Source organism: Aulostomus chinensis, chromosome 20, assembly GCF_037954235.1.
Source record: "Aulostomus chinensis isolate RoL2024-O1b breed Wild chromosome 20, RoL_Achi_v1.0, whole genome shotgun sequence".
In the NCBI taxonomy this organism is placed as follows: Eukaryota; Metazoa; Chordata; class Actinopteri; order Syngnathiformes; family Aulostomidae; genus Aulostomus; species Aulostomus chinensis.
Genome location: NC_141339.1, coordinates 15,128,416 through 15,148,477, shown reverse-complemented (window position 1 = coordinate 15,148,477; position 20,062 = coordinate 15,128,416). Strand labels below are relative to the sequence as shown.

Sequence of the window (20,062 nt, the reverse complement as noted above, 5' to 3'; positions counted from 1 at the left end):
ATGAAATAAAATGAAACAAAGGTCTTTTTAACCAACATGACTAAAAATACCTCAGTGGGTACTTTTTCTCATGTCTGTAGTCTGCAGTGCAAGGGCTTTTTCAGTGTTACAGTTCAGTTCTTGATTTTCAAGAAGCGCCTCACATTTTGTTATCTTTTTAGTGTTTTAGCTGCAGTTAATTCATTTTTATGAAGTATGAAGGGGAAATTCCAGCACTTTTTATTCACAGACGGGAGCGTTTTCACTGGCTCAAAATGATCGGAAGGAAACCAGAGGGGCACGAATTCTGGTCGAAAAACACTGTAATTTTCCTTTAATTTACATTTCTCTTTTTTCCCCCCATTGTCACCTTTAGGTCACACATTGCAAATCTGTCCAAGGCCTCGGCAGAACTGTCAGTAGAAGATGGTGCCAGCTTGAAAATATAGAGGTGTGTGTTTGTGTCAGCCTGTCCCATGAACTCACCGTCACTGGTGATTAAAAAGTGTGTAAACACAACATTACGTAGTTTATCCCTCACACACACACTCACACACACTTCTCTACTTCAATTGCGAACTGTTCTTGCAAGCTGTCTGAGGAGGAACCCTATCAGCGGTTGAGCAGCATATTTTCATCTTTTTTGTTCTACATGAATTTGTGAGGTAGGCGGCATATTCCTGAGGAGGCAGTAGAACGTCAGCGCGATAGAAAACTGCTCTGCAAACGCTATTACAGCTCTGTTGACTACCATTTAACGTTGGGAGGAAAACAAATCAGGCAATTCTCTCAGAGGTAAAAGAGTTGGACGTCTTCCCAGCACGAGGAGAATAACACACTGTATCTGGTAATTAAATCTTTTTCATCAGCTCCCCACACACACACACACACACACACACACACACACACACACACTCTTTTAATAAGCTTTCTGCTTACCAGTGTCCTGCAGACTGTCATAGCTCTGCACGATGTATTGATGGCGTTCTAATCCATGCAGCGTGTTTTTCAAGCGTCATGTGCCAAAAGGGATGTGAATGTTGAAATTCCCTCTGAAGCGCTTTGAAAAGGCAGATTATAACAAAAAGTGACAAGATAAACATGGGGGGGTGGGGGGGTGGAGAGACGACAGGGAAGACAGAGAGAGGGAGACGAGAAGAAAGAAGGACCAGAGAAGTGAGCCTCGATATCCTGTGATGATATAATATCCCATAAATAATATCGACATGAACAAAATAAACTGCATGTATTGCGGCTCAGGGCTGAATGCAAGACAAATGATGTGCACGAAAACCTGATTTTTAAGCACAAGTTATTAATTGCGAAACCCCCCAAAAAAAACCTCTGTAAATATTGTGAATGTTAAGACAAGAGGAACCAGTGAATATTAAAAACTTTACTACTTTAAGCTAAAGTCCATTCATAATAATTCAGCGGAAACATGGAAAGAAAAAAAAAGGAAAACCCAATTCACACCGGGTCAAGTGCATGTTGACAAACTTCAAGTTGTTCTTATAAACAGGATCATTTAAGTCAGGATTAAGTAAACAGGCGAGTTGATGCCGACAGACAAACCAACCTCATAACATCTGGAGCTGAAACGTAACGTTAGATTTTTATTAATTCAAGCAAACTGTAACAGTTACATAAGTTACATGTTATTGATCTAATCTTTCTTTTTTTTTTGTCATTCAGCCAGGGATATTCCGTCCCGTCTGAGTCCCTTTCCCTCCCCCGACATAGAAACAGCAAATCCATACAAGCGCAGGCAAGTAAGTAGTAACAGCACAATACATTCATCAACTCAACGACACGTTTTTGTACGAACAATAAGGCAAGTAGAAGAAAGAATGGACGAACAGAAAAGATGGCGGACATTGAAATGAGCCACAAAGGAAAAAAAAAAAGGGGGGCATCCTTCCTCTTTTAGGCCTCGAAATGCAGAATTGCATGAAATGTTTGCTGCTGTAGAACTGAGCGAGGTAAAGAAAGGTCCTCGGTAGCGGTCGGGTATGCAGTACAAGAGGGTTTAGAGGGACAAGCTGCCTTCAGTGTTTTGTACCTGGTGTTGATTTATAATCACTTCTAGAGTCCATCTGTGTGGCAAAGAAACCCCAAGCAAAAAAACACCAGGATGGGAGCTCCAAGGACTCCAATGGCTCAGTGTTTCTCTTTGACGTCAACAAACGTGGCTCCTCTAGAATCCACAGAACCCGGACAGGCAGAGAATTTCTTGGCATTCCTGGAGTAAAGGTTAGATGAAAGCGGATGGATCCGCACAAACATGACTTAAAAAGCAGCCTTGCTCATTTTCACCGCAACCATACGACAATCATCACATGACATACCGACACAATCTTTTGCTTTGTTCTTAAAAGTCAGTCCTGATAACTCAAGATTACCCTGCAGGGGTGAAGTGGTCAGTGCTGGCAGCTACTGGCCTGTTCAAACTGCAAATATTTCAGCAGATTTAAAAGTAAAGAAAAAGGTGGTGAAAATAATAAAACCGCAATCACCACTTTCAGCCACCAGGTGGCAGTACAGCGCCAGAGAACTAAAAGACAGATGCAACATGCCTTCATTTATTTATTTTCTATTTGTTTTGCTTTTAAACATCGACGCAATGAAACGAAAACAAGTGGTTCGTCAAAAAAGTCTTTTTCAGGTGGAACAAGAGTAAACATAAGAGGATTTCATCCAGAGAAATCCGGCAGAAAAGAAGGGTGTGTGTGTGTGTGTGTGTGTGTGTGTGTGTGTGGTAGTGCAGAGAAGCATGAAAGCAATAACAGAAAGTCTTTTGGAACACTAGACAGAGCGACGAGGTCAACGTGGAGATTCTCCTCCGAACACGAACCACACGGAGACGAGATGTAACGACATTATTTTTAAAAAAAAGCTTGACGGTAGTGGGCATCAATGTTTCTCTTTTTTCTGGAATGGAGACTCCATCACTCCATCCAGTCTCCCTCATCGAACTCAGACTCGTCCTCTGAGTCGGAGTACTCCACGGCGATGCGGCGCGACAGGATGGTGGCCACGTCGTTGCCCACTCGCTCGTGTTTAGCCTCTTGCTCGCGCTGCTCCTCCACCTTCCGCAGCTGGATGCCTGCAACAGGTAAAGGAGGGAAGAGTTAGATTGACACAACTCCTGCCTTGCAGACTAAATTGAGGGCTAAATTAAACATGAACCACCTTTCCGGATGGCCTCCAACAGGACGCTGCGTGCATCGCTGATGGGTGGCAGATTGGCAGGGTGGTGCCTCTTGCTCCCCACATCGTGGACGGTGGTGTGGGGGGGTGGCGAGGCCATTGCTCCTGCTGAGGGGAAGGCCGGCACTGGCGGGGGGCCTGATGGACATGGAGAGGAGCTCCGTGCTCCAGGGAGAGGCAGAGGGGGAGGCGGCGGGGGAGGAGGCAGGATGGTGCTGTCTGCGTGGGCGGCAGAGCCCATGGGTGGTCCCTTGTCCAGGACCTGCTGGAGACGAGCTGGAGAGGAGGAGTGGAGGGGAGGTGCCACGGGTGGGGGAGCAGGGTGCAGCACCCCTGGGGCGATCTGGAGAGGGGCCGGGGGAGGTGGGATTGCTGGAGGCTGCTGTTGGATCGGAAGAGGAGGAATAGGGGGAGGCGGTGTGCCTCGCAGGCCTGAGGAGGGTAGAGGAGGAGGAGGAGGAGGAAGAGGGGGAGGCGGAGGAGGGTGAGTGTTGGAGTTGAGGCCTGCTGTCCGGGCTGGAGACTGAGGTCTGCTGTCAGAGAAACCCGAACTGGAGCTGTGAGGCAGAAGAGGGGGAGAAAAAGGGTCATGAAGCAGAGAAACGTCTACAGAGGACGTGACGTTCTTAGCAAGACCTGTTGACATAAGCAGGATTACACAAAAACTACCAGGTGGATCTTCATGAAACATGGAGAAGGTGGTGCGGGGGGGGAACTGCAGCACACAAAAATCAAACATAACCAGTACGTCTGCAAACAATAACCGAGACCATGGGGAATATCTGAGGTGGTGTGGTGTAAGAATAAATGAAGTAGAACAACATATGAAACTTGAAGGAAGAGGACAGAAAGCAGAACCACACCAAGACCAAAGGTCAGAAGAAGACTGAAAAGGAAAAGTTGGTAAGAAGAAGGGATAGTCAAAGACGACAGTTTTGTTGATAAAAAGAAGAAAATAGCTGCAAGGACATCTGAAAAAGCAAAAATCAATGGGATATTTCTCTGTTGTTGCAGCCGCAGCTTTAATCATTCCCTTTGATCTCGCCATCCCTTCGAACAGTGACATATGCGGCAAAAGTGTGCAGCAGAGAAAAAAAAACATCTCTTATACACTCAGTGGCCTTAACACGTTATCGATCCTTCCCTTTTCCTTCTTGCCTTTGCTTACCACAAATCCATCTGTCCATTACCTTTTCTGTTTTTCAACTAAGCTCCAGCAGAGCAGAAAAGTCCTGGTCCTCTTAAACATGAAGTGTGAGATTTCTGCTGCTGCACGTCTCTCAGACGGAGCAAAGGCAAACAACGGTGTGGAACTTGTTCAAGGCGCTTTTTTGGAGGAATCTGAGGAGATTGGCAGAGGAAGCAGGTTCCTGGCTGCGGTCATTTGTTTCAGTTTTATTCATGTCAGGGACTGCGTTTACATGGACGGCAATATTAAGGGATTATGAAGACGATGAAGACAACACTCAGGATGTGACACTGGTGTATAAACAGCAAGTTCTAAAGCACTGAACCTGAATGAAGCCAGTCAGTACACAGTAGTCATCAAAGGGTCTTGTAGACGTGTTTACGCTTTAGTCACACTATGAAGTCCCTGGTGGAGTTTTTGCAGCATTTTCGCAATGTGTTTGACAGTGAAGCTACTTTACGACACCTGGCCCAGCTTCCAGGTGGAGGCGTTACAAACTCAGCTCTCAGCTCGGTTCCCTGCATCATTGGGGAGGAAACACCTGTGGTTGTTGGGTCGACGTAGCGATGTAATCTGTCATCGCGGGACTTTGCTCTGTGGCTTGTAAACAGGAATATAAAATGAATATTCTACACAAAACTCGTGTAAACTCCTTAACCTAAGTACTGTCTTATTCAAAATGAAGTCCTTATTTTGCTGTCCATGTAAACGTAGACAGAGGTCCTTTCATTCTAACAAAGGAGCCGACTACCCATCAACCTACTGTAGCTAACTCTGAACCCTCCAATCAGCTGGAGAGTGTGTAAACAGAAATACATTATGACAATGACAACAAAGGCACGCTCTGTGAAATTGTCTGTTTAGTGTTACGTTAAATTCTGTCCCGCCTTATTTTTCACCTCCGCTTCACCTTATCAGGCTTCACTTGCTCAGATTATGCAGGTTAATTGATTTTGCTTTATAAGATTCTATAAATCTTTGAATAATACCTTGGGGCGTCTTTAATAATAGTCATCTGAGTGTAGAGCTGGAATTTCTTTGAATATTTCCTGAGTTTTATAGCTTTACTTGCTTCAATAAAAGTGAAGTATGCATGAAGTGCAGTACCTTTACAAATCCTAGTTGAAGTGTTACTGTTGCTACTCTTGAATACACGGACGGTTCCAGTTGAATGAATGAAGGTGTGTAGTGTCTATGGGGGGTAAGTCCCACCTGATCACAGAGGGTGGCTTGATCTCTCCCAGTGGGTGCATGGGAGGTGGAGGTGGTGGAGGGTCATGGGGTCGCGAATACATTCTGTCCCCGCTACGGCTCAGCAGCTCATTCATCTGGCTGTAGGGCAGCGCAGCCAACGAGAAGGGCCCGTCCAAATGTTCCATGTACAAGGGAGCCCTGAGCAGAGAGATGCAGGTTCAGTTCCTCACTTCACGTCTTCTAGAACTTCAGTTCCTGAACAGAGTTGGCTGTCGCTGAACTGAGTTCTTCAAACCAACAATGAATCAGCTCAGACTTTAGCTTATTGATCATGATGCCACATATATATCTTAGATCCATGTGATCAAACCCTGGCATTGCGCCTTACAGTGAACGTGACCTTCCCCACATCCAGGGAACATGGCTCAGGAGGCAGAGAAGCCATCTCATAATTAGACTGATCCCCTCTTCCTCCAGAGACCGCGTCTAAGTGTCTTTTTAGAAAGATACTGGACCCCTAATTGGTCCTGATAGCAGGCTGGCACCTTGCATGGCAAAGAGTTTGTATGTGTGAGCATTGGTGCGTGCGCATGTGTGTGAGGCAACTTAAGTGTTGCCTCACACACATGCGCACGCACCATAAAGGTTTGAAAAGCGCTACGTAAATGGAGCTTTAGAACTACAATTATCAAATACTTGATGGGAGAAGACAGGAAGGAGGAAGGTAGTACTTCACTTTTTCTCCTCTCATCCTTCAATCATCTCAAAAACCCTTGAAGGCTATAATGAACTGCAACACTAATGACTGAACGAGGTCAGTGGTGTATGTGTTCCTGCCCAGTACACAGATGTGGTCTGGTGCTGTGCGCGGGCAGTAAGAGTCTGCTCAGGTTACAATCAAGCTCAGTGGAAAAAAGTATAGCGACTATGTTGCTATTCTGCTTCTGCAAAGGTGAGCAGGTGCTGAACTGTGTGAATAAGTGGAGCACCGAATCCTACGAGATTGAGCATGCAGGTTTATTTTTAGTCCAGAACAAGTTCACCCCTCACTGGCGTATGTAGGTTTATATACGATTTTATATAATCATTCAGAAAAGTAGAGTGCGTATTACATAACATATTAAACGTAAAGGGGTCAGATTGTAGCCAGAGGTTGACTTTCATCTGTAGTTCGTAGGCGGGTTGTTGTGACAAGCATGACAAGACGTGACACTCAGACGACCAAAAGATCGATAGAAATCAAGCAGCCAGCACACAACATACGTGACATCTTGCATACATGTACACACAACAGCACAACGTATAGACATAAAAGATGTTGCACAAGACGGTTCAGGCAACAGAGTTAAGTGTGTGTCTGCGTCTCTCCCGCATTCGCCCTAATTTGCAGAGGCAGATGGCCGCCCACCAAGTCAATCCTTTATAGCGTCGATGAATTCACAGTAATAAACAAGTAGGCAGGCAATATAAAAAAAGACAGATATCTATAGATATGTATTTATTTAACGGTGGTTTAAATGTATGAGGAGCTCATAACTGCAGCTGTGTTAAGCTAAGTTAAGCTACATAAAGTAAAGTAAAATAAATTTAAGTGAAGTGAAGAGTTTGGTTCCAGACAACTTTTGTTGGGGCAATTTTGTTAGAAGGGCACTTTATATTAAACTAGTTCTGCATGCAGTGCCTTGTATAAATGGTGTACGGTGTGATTATATCTTATTGTATCTTAATACTTTCTGAACCAAAGAGGAGCGCCCCTTGTGAAACTTAGTCTATTTCCAAAATACGATGACAATAAAGGCTTTTGATTCTTTTTCTGTTTGACTTGACCAGTCATTGGGCCAACATTTAAATTAAAAATATTAATTTTGACTTAATTCTACACTAATTCTGTGATATATTCCATTCCTTGAAAGGCTGCTCCCAAAAATATCTACAATTAATTGGAATAGTTAGCAGGAACTTACTTGCTAGTTTGTGGTCATGTGTTCTATACGGCGTCCTTACACGTATAAATATGTTGACTCAAACACCATTTATGTGGTGCTTTGGAAGTGCCGCTGACCTCAAGGAGTTTCTAATCTTTAACGTGAACTCACTGTGGAAGCAATTTACATAAAATTCCTATTCATTGACACTCAAAGAAAAGATGTTATGTCAGCTGTTGACGGCTCTGACAGCTCTAAGAAAACCACCAATTTGCATAAAAAATGTTCCTCATAAACTCTATATATATATATATATATATATATATATATATATATATACATATATATATATATATATACACACACACATATATATATACATACATACATATATATATATATATATGTGGACTATATATATGTGGACTATATATGGACTATATACATATATATATATATATAATATATATATAATATATATATATATATATATATATATATATATATAGTCCAACACCTGATCAGCGGAACAACTGAGGCACAATTATTGCAATCAGAGCTGAGAGGGACCCTAATCATCGCTTCTGTAGCTACGTTTCCTCTGTCAGTAAAGTGTGAATTACAAGGACCCGCTCTCTGTGGACTGGGCAGGGTTTAGTTTTGAAGCTGGAGTGATTACATGCTGCGGGAAAAAAATCAGTGTTTATGTAATCGGCTTGTTGTTGTTTGCACCTGATGGCATGAGATCTTTACACACCTGTTGTCTGGGTAACCTGCGGCGCCGTTGGCCTCTCGGTGTTTATCGTCAGGTACGTCCTGAGCCAGCTCTGCACCCAGCGCCAGTTTCTGCCACTCCTTCTTACGATCGTGGGGCGCCCGAGGTATCTTCTCTGGCTCCTGTGGACGGTCGATTGCCTTCAGCTTCGGTGGGTGATGATTGTGATGATGATGATGATGATGATGATGATGATGATGTAGGGAGGATTGTAAGGGGGGAGGTTTGGAGGGAAAAGTAAAATCCAAACAAAAGAACAGGTTTAGATGGGATGGTTCAGGGGAAGGGCATTGTGTGTGTGTGTGTGTGTGTGTGTGTGTGTGTGTGTGAGGGAGAGAGAGAGAGAGAGAGAGAGAGAGAGAACATCTGGTTAGCTGCTGTTTCATTTATCTGATAAGACAAAACATAAAATCACAACATGCTGAGGTGATGAGAACTGCAATAGAGGAACAAAGGGAAAGAGAGGCATTTCCTAACTATTTCAGTAGAAGACTTTTACGTTCTCTTGAGGAACTTCTCACTCAAGCGCTGTACTTAAGTACAATGCTGAGCTACCTGTACTTTAACTCCCTGATTAAATTAAAAAACGCAGCATCACCTGATCACAAAATCAAACGTGACGACATAAGAAAGACATAATCAGCTGGAACACACACCACTACAACATGACCATTACCAGGTCGACGGTTCCAATACATACATGTCATGAAGTACTTTTGCTTTTGCTTGTCAGACCTAAGTAAAAGCAATATCAAAAACTTCTCTTTGTTTTGCTCATTAAGATTTGAATGGAGACTGAACGCTACCATGCTACCTTATTTACTTTAACCATGAGCCACATACAAAACGAATGTGTCATTTCCAATCACCTCAAACTAGAAACTTCCATTGAACCATGTCCTGCTCTGTCTTGTTAAAAAGGCCAATCACACAGGTTTAAGAAGCATGTTTCTAACAGAATATACAGGGAGAGAGATATTCTTTGCAGAAAATAAAACACTGTTATATAAGTTTGGGAAAGGGAGCGCTGATTTACTGACTTAGAGTCAAATGATCCTGTAGGTATTTATTTTGTTGGGAGTCATAGACTCAAAGTAGTGATGAAGTTTCAGACGGTTTGTTTGTTTGTTTTCCATGAATGACAAGCCTATAGTCAATCAGCACTCCCTGTCAGCCAGACCTCAGCACACAGCGTGATAAAGAAACTGAGCAGCCAGCTGAGAAGCAGAAATCAAACACAAATATTCCTTGTATTTTCACATACCTGCCCTGGAAGGTCTAAGTACCTATAGACCTGATCATACATGCGGGGGTCCTGCAACTACAAGAACAAAAACCACAAGAGAAGCACCAGGGGTCAGGGGAGGGGGTCAAAAAAATCAACATGGCGCAGGATTGAGCACAACACTGCTGCACACAGTCGACAAAAAAAAAAAAAAAAAGAAAGAAAGAAAAAACAGGGTTGAGTGGGAGAGCCAGTGAGACAAAAGGGAAAGAGGGAAAAAAAGTGCTGTTAAATAGAAACAAGGACGTCACAATGCAGGTAGGGTAGAGCATCACGCGGAGTAAACACACACAGACAGACACACACACACACACACACGCACACACACACACACACACGCACACACAGGAAAATAATAGAGCCGAGCTGCAGCTCACAGAAGAGTGAGGTAGAAAAAGAGAGATCTCACTGGAATGGAGGACATTGAGCAGACGTTGAGGAATGACGTGCAAAACAAACACACATACATACACACGCGCGCGCACACACGTTCTCATGCGCATGTCAAACTCAAAATTATACACAATAAGTTGCAGCACAAGAACAACAACAACAACAACAACAACAACAACACAAAAATGAAGGAGGAGCATTTCACACCGGCAATGCACGAGCGCACCTTCTTAATAAGTTTAGTCACCAGAACCGCCTTCATATTAGCATAACAACGTGCAACCCTGACAAACACTTACACCAAAACACAGTTTGTACCTGGATCGCTCCTTTTTCTTTTTTTTTTTGGTCAGGATACATTTGATGTTATTTCATAGTGCTTCAAATGAAGAAAATGAAAAGTGTACTTTCTTTGATACGCAATCCCATTCATTCATATGCAGTTTTTAGTTATTGTAATCTGCATATTAATAAACACTTGACAAACAGATCCATTCACTGTTGGCTTTAGTGGAATTTGTTGACAGCAAGAAAACAGGGCAACACAATCTTTAACTACTGGTACACAAACACAAGTTTGAGTGCTGGCTAGTTTTAGTAATTATTACAATCCTTTTACATTTTAACAGTGTGTGTGTGTGTGTATTTTTTAAGTATTACTCCCTGCAAATGTTGGTCAAAGCAAGGTTAAGACCTCTGGGGTGTGTGTGTGTGTGTGTGTTTGTGTCTGTAAGGAGAATTTAGAATTTAGTTTGAACCCATTAAGTGGGAACATTTCTGCAAATTAAGGATATTTTGGCCCACCTTACAACTTCAAAGGACAATTTGAGGGTCAATATTTAGTTTTAGAGATGAAATTGGCATTAGCTTAGGTTAAGTTTTGGGGTCGGAATGCAATAGTTTAGTCGGAAATTCATTAAGAGTGTCTGGGGACAAATCTTTGTGTGTGTGTGTGTGTGTGTGTGTGTGTGTGTGTGTGTGTGTGTGTGTGTGTGTGTGTGTGTGTGTGTTGGTCTTCAAAAGGAATAGTGACAAGCAGCTGATTCAACACAACATGGGTTTTTAAAAGCGTCTCCTGGTGTTGATTTTCGGCCGTTGCCAGCTGGGGCCGGGCCTCTGAGAGTCAGCCAGGGAATAAATCCTACTGGTAATTCACATTGATTAGCTTCTGATTCATCATGGCCCATTACCCCTGATGAGCCTTCGGCTAAGGGGAAGCCTCTACGTTCAAGCACACATTCGCACATATCCAGACAACCATCCTGCTACTCTGGTCCAGCACATTTGGGCTGAAAATATGAATATAATTTCAGAAAATAAGAAAGTACGACGCTGTGGCAGCACTGTGGTGAGGCTGAAGGAGCTGCATCAGAAGGTCAAATATTCTAACTTATCGGCACCTGGCATTTTACAACTGCTGAGCCTTTTAAAATGACGCTGTTTTATAATTTGGAAGATTAGCTTCACTCTGACTAACCTTTGACTGTCTGAAATGTTTGCAGTCATTGTGTCTTGGCAACGTTTAAAGCACTTTTATCGATATTAAAATATGGAGTGATGGTTGCACAGGTGGTAGCCCCAGTCAAAAACACAAAGCTGCCAGACAACCATCTGCCCAGTGTAGCACCACTGAGAGTTTTAATGCAGCAATGTGACAATGGGCTTTAAAAACCAATGGGGGGGGGGGGGGGGGGCACATGTGTTTGTTTGTATAAGGGAAAATGAGAAACAGGCTTGTGTGTGAATGTAGCCGATTTCTGTGTACTTCTGGTGGGCCGTCATCCTTCATCTGATCGGCCTGCTACCGGTAGAGCGAGTGTGGCTGTGTAAGCAGTGTGTGTGTGTGTATAGATTTATGTCATACACAGAATGTAATCTCATGTGCCGGTCGGTGTGTGCATATATGTATGCATAGTTGTGTGTGTGTGTGTGTGTGTGTGTGTGTGTGTGTGTGTGTGTGTGTGTGTGTGTGTGTGTGTGTGTGTGTGTGTGTGTGTGTGTGTGTGTTCGATGTGCCAGACTCAGCAGAACTGCGGCTGTGTTACTGGGTAAATAGTCCCCACAGGGAGGCCCGCAAAGGCGCATGGTCAATGGACCACCCTCCTGCTGACAATAACATAAACCCCCCCAATCCAATACAGTGTATCGGATTTGTGTCGCTCATATTTATCTGACATTACAGCTCTCAAATGAGTCTTGTACAATAATCATTAGACGACTAAAGAGTATATATTCACAAAATGCTGCTGTAGCAGTGCAGTTAGTAGGGTTATAATATTGATGCATTATCATGAAGCCTCACAGCAATATCATACCAGTCATGCACTTTAAATACAATAAAAGCAAATGACAATTAGCACCTATTATGCTTTAATACATGTTGATTCTTTTAAACAGCAGTCGGCAGGAGGAAATCACCCATCAACGGTTTGGAAGAAAGCCAGGTATTGGTATGACCGATGGTAGCTCGGCACCGAGGAAGCCCTAGAGTCCACATCAATGCGAAGTTAAGGGAGATTTCGGTGACCTGATCCAATACACACTCAAATTCAGGGTAATATCTCCACTTGGTCCGCCACACAACACCATTCACTAGATATATTTGGTCCTTCTAAGATTTAGCTGAGATTTAGGTTTTTTCCAGTCCTCTAGTCTACGTTAAAGAACACAGGCCACAATGGGCCGCAACAACAAGAGTACCAGCCCCCACCCCCACCGATGAGACCCCCTGACTGAGCCTGGGTTCTGGTCCCACTGAGGGAGCTTGTTCAGGACCTCCCTGAAGGGTTACCAGGAAAAACAGTTTCTTGACAACAATCTTCATGTGTAACGGGCACATGTCTCTATCCAGCCAAACATCAGGTACTGGAATGTTAATATGCCTCAAAGAGACTCGGCTGTTGGGTGAGATATGGGACCACATCAGCCTCTCAGGTTCATTGTCCCACAGACGAGGGGATGGAGGCGTGTGACCAAAGGAAATTTTAGTGTTTAAGTTTTTAATATGCTCTGAAGCCTACTATATTGCTCTTTTAGCTCATAAGCCTAGTTGTTAGCAAACTCTTTCTCCTGCATCGCTTGCTTCCCCTCTAAGTCAAATCCAGCAAATATGACCTGAGATCTCTTGCTGTTAGTGAAGCGTTCACTCCATGGCTGTGTCCCACATTCCTCAGAGTAACTTGTCCTCCTTGACAGTCAAGTGAAGAAGAAACACAATGTTTAAAGGATGTATTGACTTTACTTTGGTTTAACAAAATGTTTTAGATTTGGTTGGGATAAATACACATTTAGAGGACCACTTGGAAGTCAGTTGGAATTGCATCTAGAGTGAGTTAGCAACACAGAGGAACTCATCAAGTTTCTCAGGAGAGGACGAGGTTCAGTAAAGTTTTCTTTTTTTAGAGGAAAGTCATCCAATGTCAAGAATGTGCTGCCACTAAAATAGAACTGGGATGCAGTCAGGGCAGGTAAATACTGGAGGGGCGGTTAGTAACAAGGTGAGGGGCTCATTTGTCCAGACCAAACCAGAGTCAGCGTGGAGAGAGAGAGAGCAGTGAGAAGAGAGGTGGGGGTGGGGGGGTGGGGGCTGCAGGCTACCGCATGGGGAGCAGATGCTTTGGCAAAGGGAGAAGAGCTTACCTCAGGGGGGGTGAGGAAGGGAGGAGGGGTTTCAGAGAGGACTCTTATAAGGCCCTTGGGATACACAAGATAAGGTATTTCCAGCTGCACAGAGTTAGACAGAATTAGACCGGGATTAAGAAGACAAACTGAAAAGCAAAGCCTGACAGGAAGGAAGACAGAAGAAGTGAGATCCCACTGCAGTATATTGTCTGCCAGAGCACGCTATAGTTCCTAATTATTTATCACAGAAACACTACAAAATATGTTGGGTCATCTATAAACAACAAAGTGTTTTAATGAATCAAAGCTGCAAATACACATGTGGGCTGTCTATTTTTACTTTAATACAAATCGCTCTTGAAAGTTCACTCACTGTATTTAGGTTGAAAATGCAACCTGCCCACACAACTGCTATGATACAAAAACATAAATAAGCCCTTAGCCTTATATTACTTACATCAATGACAAGAATGGAGGTGCTAAAGCTAAACCTCGAACAGCACTGGCTTATAATGTGCTGCAGCGTAGCTCAGTGCACGTGTCTGCATACAAAAGTGGCCCTTAATGCAATTCATAGGAGAAGGGTGGTAAGCTAATGTGCTAATAAACTATCAAGCTGATGCAATAAGGTGTTTGCATATAATTTACAACAGTCTAAATACACCCTAACCTGAGTCACTAGTGTTAAAGATTCTGTGGTTCAATAAAGTGTCGCTAAGGTCAAAAGCAACCATTAAGGCTGTCTGATATACATGGTTACTGTGCCTGTGGCTGGAATCTTTCGCATGCGCTTGTATACGGACTATAACTGCAGTCTGGATGAAAGTAGATAAACAAGTACAGTAATAAGTACAGTACAAGTGTTTCATGAGACGCTGTCAGAGATGACCCTGCCTGGTCACACGCAAAAAAAAAAAAAAAAAAAAAAGCACCAACACGTCTGCACCGATAGCGAAGCAGCCTGGAATGAGTGCAACCACCGTGGCCTGTAGCACTTCACCGTTCAGAGTGTCAGTCTCTGTCCATCTTTGTGTCACTGCGCTCCAAGCCTGCTCTCTCTTAAATGGACCTGAGTAGTTGCCATGGCAACCACGGCAAGGCAGGAGGGTTCGGAGTGGGGGGGGGGGGGTAAAAGGATTGGGTGCTTTTATTGGGGAGAGGTGAAGCAATTTAATATTATGAATTTCTGTCAGAAAGCTGAAGTGATTGAGACATGGTGCTCTTTGCTCAGAGCTACAGGAGCACTTTAAAGACACTGGACATGTACGCCGTGCGCCACACCGCCAGAAGAGAGATGGCCTTCCTATCGGCTACACCAGAACTCAGCGTTCTCCCCTGCTGTTAACAAAACGTGTGCTTTTCGCACATTATCAGTGCACAAGGGTCACATCCTGTATCCGTAACACTTTGGGTTCTCCATGTCCCCAACCCTTGATTAACGTAAACATGACATCGAGAAAGAGCGCTTCTGCTGTGGTCGATTTATGACATGTCACTCCAGTGACATGCCTTAAGTGTCTGGCTGGATTACAGCCAAAGGTGTTAAGGTGTTGGGGCAGTTGTGTGGCGGTGGGCGTGTGTCACTACTTTTTTGACGTATGATAGTTTCAAACTCTTCAGCAGCTGCTGTTAAACAACAAAGTAGATGAAAAGATTCTGAACCCCTGACATAGAACCTTTCCTCCATTTCCTCTCCTTAAACTCAAAACACATGGACACCAACTGCAGAATGTGTGGTTTACAGAGAGCGTGAGAATTAAATTAGCGGTAGCATTTTAGATGTGAATGTAGCAGTAGAGTGTGCGAACTGAATCTTTGGGCACTAGTGCTACAGTAACTGAATCAAAAAGCTTTTCAGTACTCACAACAGTTGACCACCGGGCCCAACAGGGTGTTTTTTTGGCAACAATACTGGAGATAAGTTGCCTGTGTAGCAAGTTTTTGTTAAATGAGTGTTCTTAGATACAATGAGCATACAAGTCATACAGGGACAAAACAATAAGTGCTAAATTTTTGTTTCTAAGTCTGGACATGAGCTGTTTCCTTGGTTTTGTTGAGCAAAACAACTTTCACAATGGTTTATTCATTTCCGTGTATCAAATATTTCCGATGCAAATTCGAACCCTTTAAAAGTTAATTGATTATTTGAAGTCTTCAGTCAGTTGTGACGAAGCTGGAAAACATTCTCCTGCTGTTACGTCAATGACTTGAGTTTTCTTGCTGGCAATAATGACCACCCACTGACAGCAATGAGGACCAGCAGGGGCTCTGTTTCGACTTCTTCATGGCATATGAAATAGGAAGAAAAACAGGTTGAAATTTTCAAGCGATTATATTTTCAGGATGTTTGTGCATGCTATAATGTTACAGGAGCAGGAGAGACGTCGTCAAACAGGATTCTCCACAGGGGATCCAGACACTAGAGACACACAGTACATGGAGTGTGGACTAATCTCAAAGAGAAGCAACGGTGCTCTCCTTCTCCTCTCTCGCTAATTTTCTCCAAGTCTCTCTGGCTTCTTCTCCAGGGCATTCCGTGGGACTTTCCTCTCATTCTCTCTATCTTCCTCTGACTAGCTCGGCAGCACATAGTCTGCTGCTAATCCACTGAGGCCGGGGCTAACATCGGCGCTAATGAGATTAGAACACTGCAGGTTCCTGTGTCCCTTCTCTCTGTCCCGGTGCTGCCTATCATTTATCACTGGCTGCTAATCTGTGTGTTGTGTGTTTGGATTGTCTCTCACATCAAAACAACACTTTTTAATCATATTTTTATTTTATCATCCCCCTTTCATGGGAATCTTAAACCTCATAAACAACATTATAGGTTCTGGACACATCAGGCTTACTTGAGAACTGGACTGCTTTTGATTCACTTCTCTTTGAAACTATTTCAAGACTTTAAGTTGCCTGAATTTTCCCAGTTCAAACTGAATTTTTTTTTTTTATATATATATATAAAGGCCCTCATCTTGGTCTCTCAACACCTTGGGTTTAATATTAGAGTTGCAGTATTTCCTCTGTGGTTTAAGAAGGAACTCTGACCTGAACCCATGAAGTAGGTCTCCCTGTTCACCAGCTTAAGTCAATTGCTTTTGCTGCTCACTGGAAGGCATCAAAAACACTTTTTCCTGGTTCAGTAGATTCAAGAAAGTTATGTCAAAGGAATATAGAAGTATATTGTAGTGTTGTTAATTGATTGGAGTCTAAACCAGACATTTTGAAGTACCTGAATGCTCCATATTGAAGTATAAATATGTACAGTGCACTGATGAATACTAACTTTTTCCTGTCCCTCCACCCCTTGTGTGAAAGATCAACGAGACTGTTTTGTTGCTAAGCTTGTCCGGTACTAGAAGCTCTCTCTGAACTCTTAATGCTGAAATGGCAGAGTAAAAAAGAAGAGAGCGTTTATTGAGGAAGATCATAAGAAAAACGGAAGATAAAGACGGTCAGCGTGATGCTTTCCCTTCGCTAATGTATTTGCAGATAACAAAGAGATCAATAAACAGCACAAAGGACGTCACAGTAGCACCAAAACTCTGTTAAAACAAGTTTCCGTTCTTCTCTTCTGGGCTTGTAGGCTAAATCGGTCGTTTCATTTCGAATCACATTATAACATTGTGGTACTCTGCCAATTCCACCAATCAACATATTCTACCACACGTCTTTGCATTTATCAACGTGAACCACACTGGCAAGCCAGGCTTAAGAATTTCTAGTTGCTAAAAAAAAAAGAAAGAAAGATACTGACGTTGGTTAGGAGAATAAGTGGACCGTTGTCAGTCACGGCACTCAATGTGCTGGCAGCCAATCTTGAATAGTGTCACATTGACTGACAGGTGGCAGTGGCTGTCAGGTCCTCCACAGTGCAGCTGCACGGGACATCATGATCGATTTAGATCTTCAAACAAGGACTTATCTGCCCTTTTGCTCTGTGTGCGTGTGCGTGCGTGCGCGTTGCCAACAAAAGTAAGAAAATTATAACGATACATATTAATGATGAGCTTCTGCACAAATATCCATGTTTATTCCATCAACATACACACACATATTTAAGACTATGATTGATCCAACTAATCGAAGTGATGAAAAGTAAATCTATTTATACTTTACATAAAATGGCACCCGTGTTTGTTCCCAGAAATTATATATTTTCTGCATGCTTCCAAAAGAGAAACACATAAACTCTATTTACCCTGATTTTCATTCAAACCATGTATAAGACATGATCGTGTGTGTGTGTGTGTGTGTGTGTGTGTCCATACTCCTATTCCCTGGGAATGCCTTCTGGGTCTTTCCATCGAGTCTGTCTAACTACCACTGTGGTGAAGAGGGAAATGAACAAGGCTTTACGAGCTGAGCCCACCCGGGGCTTTAATTAGAATGAAATCACTGGAATGAGCTACAACCACAGCACAAGAAAGCATATCAACCTCCTAAACCTATGAAGCAAATAAGGTCTATCCACAAATTAACTTTCTGTGCCACTTGAAATGAAAAGTAAATACAATCAAATTGCTGAATGTGTATGAGGCAAAAGCTAAAAAAAAAAAAAAAAAAACACAAGTCAACTTATACGCGAAATCATTAGGTATCTTGTCCTCCCTCATTCACAAAAAAAGCTCACTGGAAAACCACTGTGCTTATTCCTCATTTGCTGTTCATGAAAAGTGCAGTGACTCTGCTTTCCACGTAAGGAAAACACAATCTGGTGTTGATTAGAACCCTTGTTGCTGACACACCCCTTCATTCTGGGTATTTCTGTGCGTCTAAAATAAAAATTCAAAATGCTTTTCAGGTTGCTTGTGATTACAGATCGTTCCTCGGCCAGCTGCGTGTGAGTGTTTGTGTGTGTGTGTGTGTGTGTGTGTGTGTGTGTGTGTGTGTGTGTGTGTGTGTGTCAGTGCATAATAAGACTAGTGATCTGTGTGAGAAGGGGGAAGCGAGTGAACCGCAGATGCTCCCAGTAATTAGACGTGATGATCACACAAGTAATAACTAAGAGGGATGACTGACGGGAGGGAGAGTTGATTACTCTGAGAGTGGTGGCTAATTAATGTATTAGGCAACATGATATGACGCCAGGCCTGTGAATTTATCAGTGAATCACCCCTGTCAGTTTATTCAAGCGGGACACATCCATCTGTGTCTTTCAGGAGAGCCTCTTGGTTTTTTTTTCATGTCTTCCGACTCACTTCCCTCCAAAAAAAAAAGAAAAGAAAGAAATGTCCATTACAAGTATATTTTCAGGCCTACCTTCTGTTTCCGCCTCTCCTTCCGCTTGTCTTCTGTGTCCTGGAGCATCTTCTCTCTCCACAGGTCAAAGAAGTAGGAAGGATTCGTGTAGAACTTCAGACCCTCCTTCCCATCATCCCTGCAGTCAGACAAGAGACGTGTCAAGTTTATTTATAGAGAAACGACTGTTGACCAAAGTACTTTAAAAAGAGACTTACTTAAAATATGGATAGACAATGGAAAATGCAAACCAGTAAAAGTAGTAGGGGTAATAAAAACCAACATTTAAAGGAGCTAAACTGCACACCTTAGTTTAAGGCAAAAAATCAGGGTTACGCACGTTTAAAGCAAATTAAAAGCTAGTTAAATGAGAAAGGTCTTTCACAGGATTTAAAGATATCAATGGACTGGGAGAATGTAATGTCCAGATGAAAGCTATTCCACAGTTCAAGGTCAGCGACTGAAAACAAAAGCAGTCCTGATTGTTTGGTCTTTGGAAGATAAGCATCCTTTTCTTAATTTAAGTGCTCACTGCAATGAATTTCAACAAATCATTTAACCAGATTATCCAAACAAAATGTTTTTTCTTCAGATACTCTGTCATCTCATATATAAATGTCTTTCTTCCTTTCCTTTTAGTGGTTTCTTCAATGTAAATTAACTCAGCTAGAGCAGCCTTCTAGTATACAGATGGTTCAGTGCCTGGTTCTTCCATCGACCATGTGTAAGTGTCTTTTAGTAAGATTACAAAACGCTAAATTCCCCTGATGAGCAGGTTGGCATCTTGCAGCCTCGGCCATCAATCGGCAACACTGAAAAGCCCTTAAGTGCCGTCAAAGTGGAAAGGGGCTAAATAAATAGAGCACATTTATCATTTACACGGAACAGCAATGGGTTCAACGTCAGATATTTCAGAAGCGTCCTGTAGCCAGCAGACATCCAGGCTACGACTCGCTCTTCCATTTGACAATTTAAGTACACGTTTGGGGTCGTAGCTTGAGATGAGAGAGTGGAAATTAGAGACAAAAATGGAAAGTAGAATGTTTTTGGTCCAAAAATTGTGTCCCTTGCTATCAGATTCTGCGGTCAAGTGCAGGTATCTGTTTGTAGTCTACATCAAAGTTTTCATTTTCTATGTGCGAACACTGCTATCTCGAGCACTGCCATTAATTCAGCCTGCAAAGGGCAACATACTATTTTGTTTATGGATGTCTTCATTTGCTTGAAAAATTGCTTCAGATATGTAGTGCAAA

The 20,062-nt window shown here is 42.8% G+C and overlaps 1 protein-coding gene across 3 annotated transcripts in view; it reads right to left on the bottom strand.

Annotated features, from left to right (window-relative positions):
- Window positions 1–1,249: 1,249 nt before the first annotated feature.
- Window positions 1,250–20,062, bottom strand: part of wasf1 (WASP family member 1) — a 59,629-nt gene continuing 40,816 nt past the window's right edge. Inside the window, exons 5-11 of one of the 3 annotated variants that reach the window (XM_086190032.1) lie at window positions 18,831–18,948; window positions 13,590–13,673; window positions 9,537–9,593; window positions 8,255–8,418; window positions 5,591–5,770; window positions 3,172–3,746; window positions 1,250–3,085 (exon numbers count right to left, since the gene is read on the bottom strand). In XM_086190032.1, the coding sequence (XP_086046158.1) occupies window positions 2,928–3,085; window positions 3,172–3,746; window positions 5,591–5,770; window positions 8,255–8,418; window positions 9,537–9,593; window positions 13,590–13,673; window positions 18,831–18,948 (1,336 nt within the window). In that variant the 3' untranslated portion in view covers window positions 1,250–2,927. The remainder of the gene's footprint in view (window positions 3,086–3,171; window positions 3,747–5,590; window positions 5,771–8,254; window positions 8,419–9,536; window positions 9,594–13,589; window positions 13,674–18,830; window positions 18,949–20,062) is intronic. The other 2 variants (XM_086190030.1, XM_086190031.1) reach the window with 2 other exon arrangements.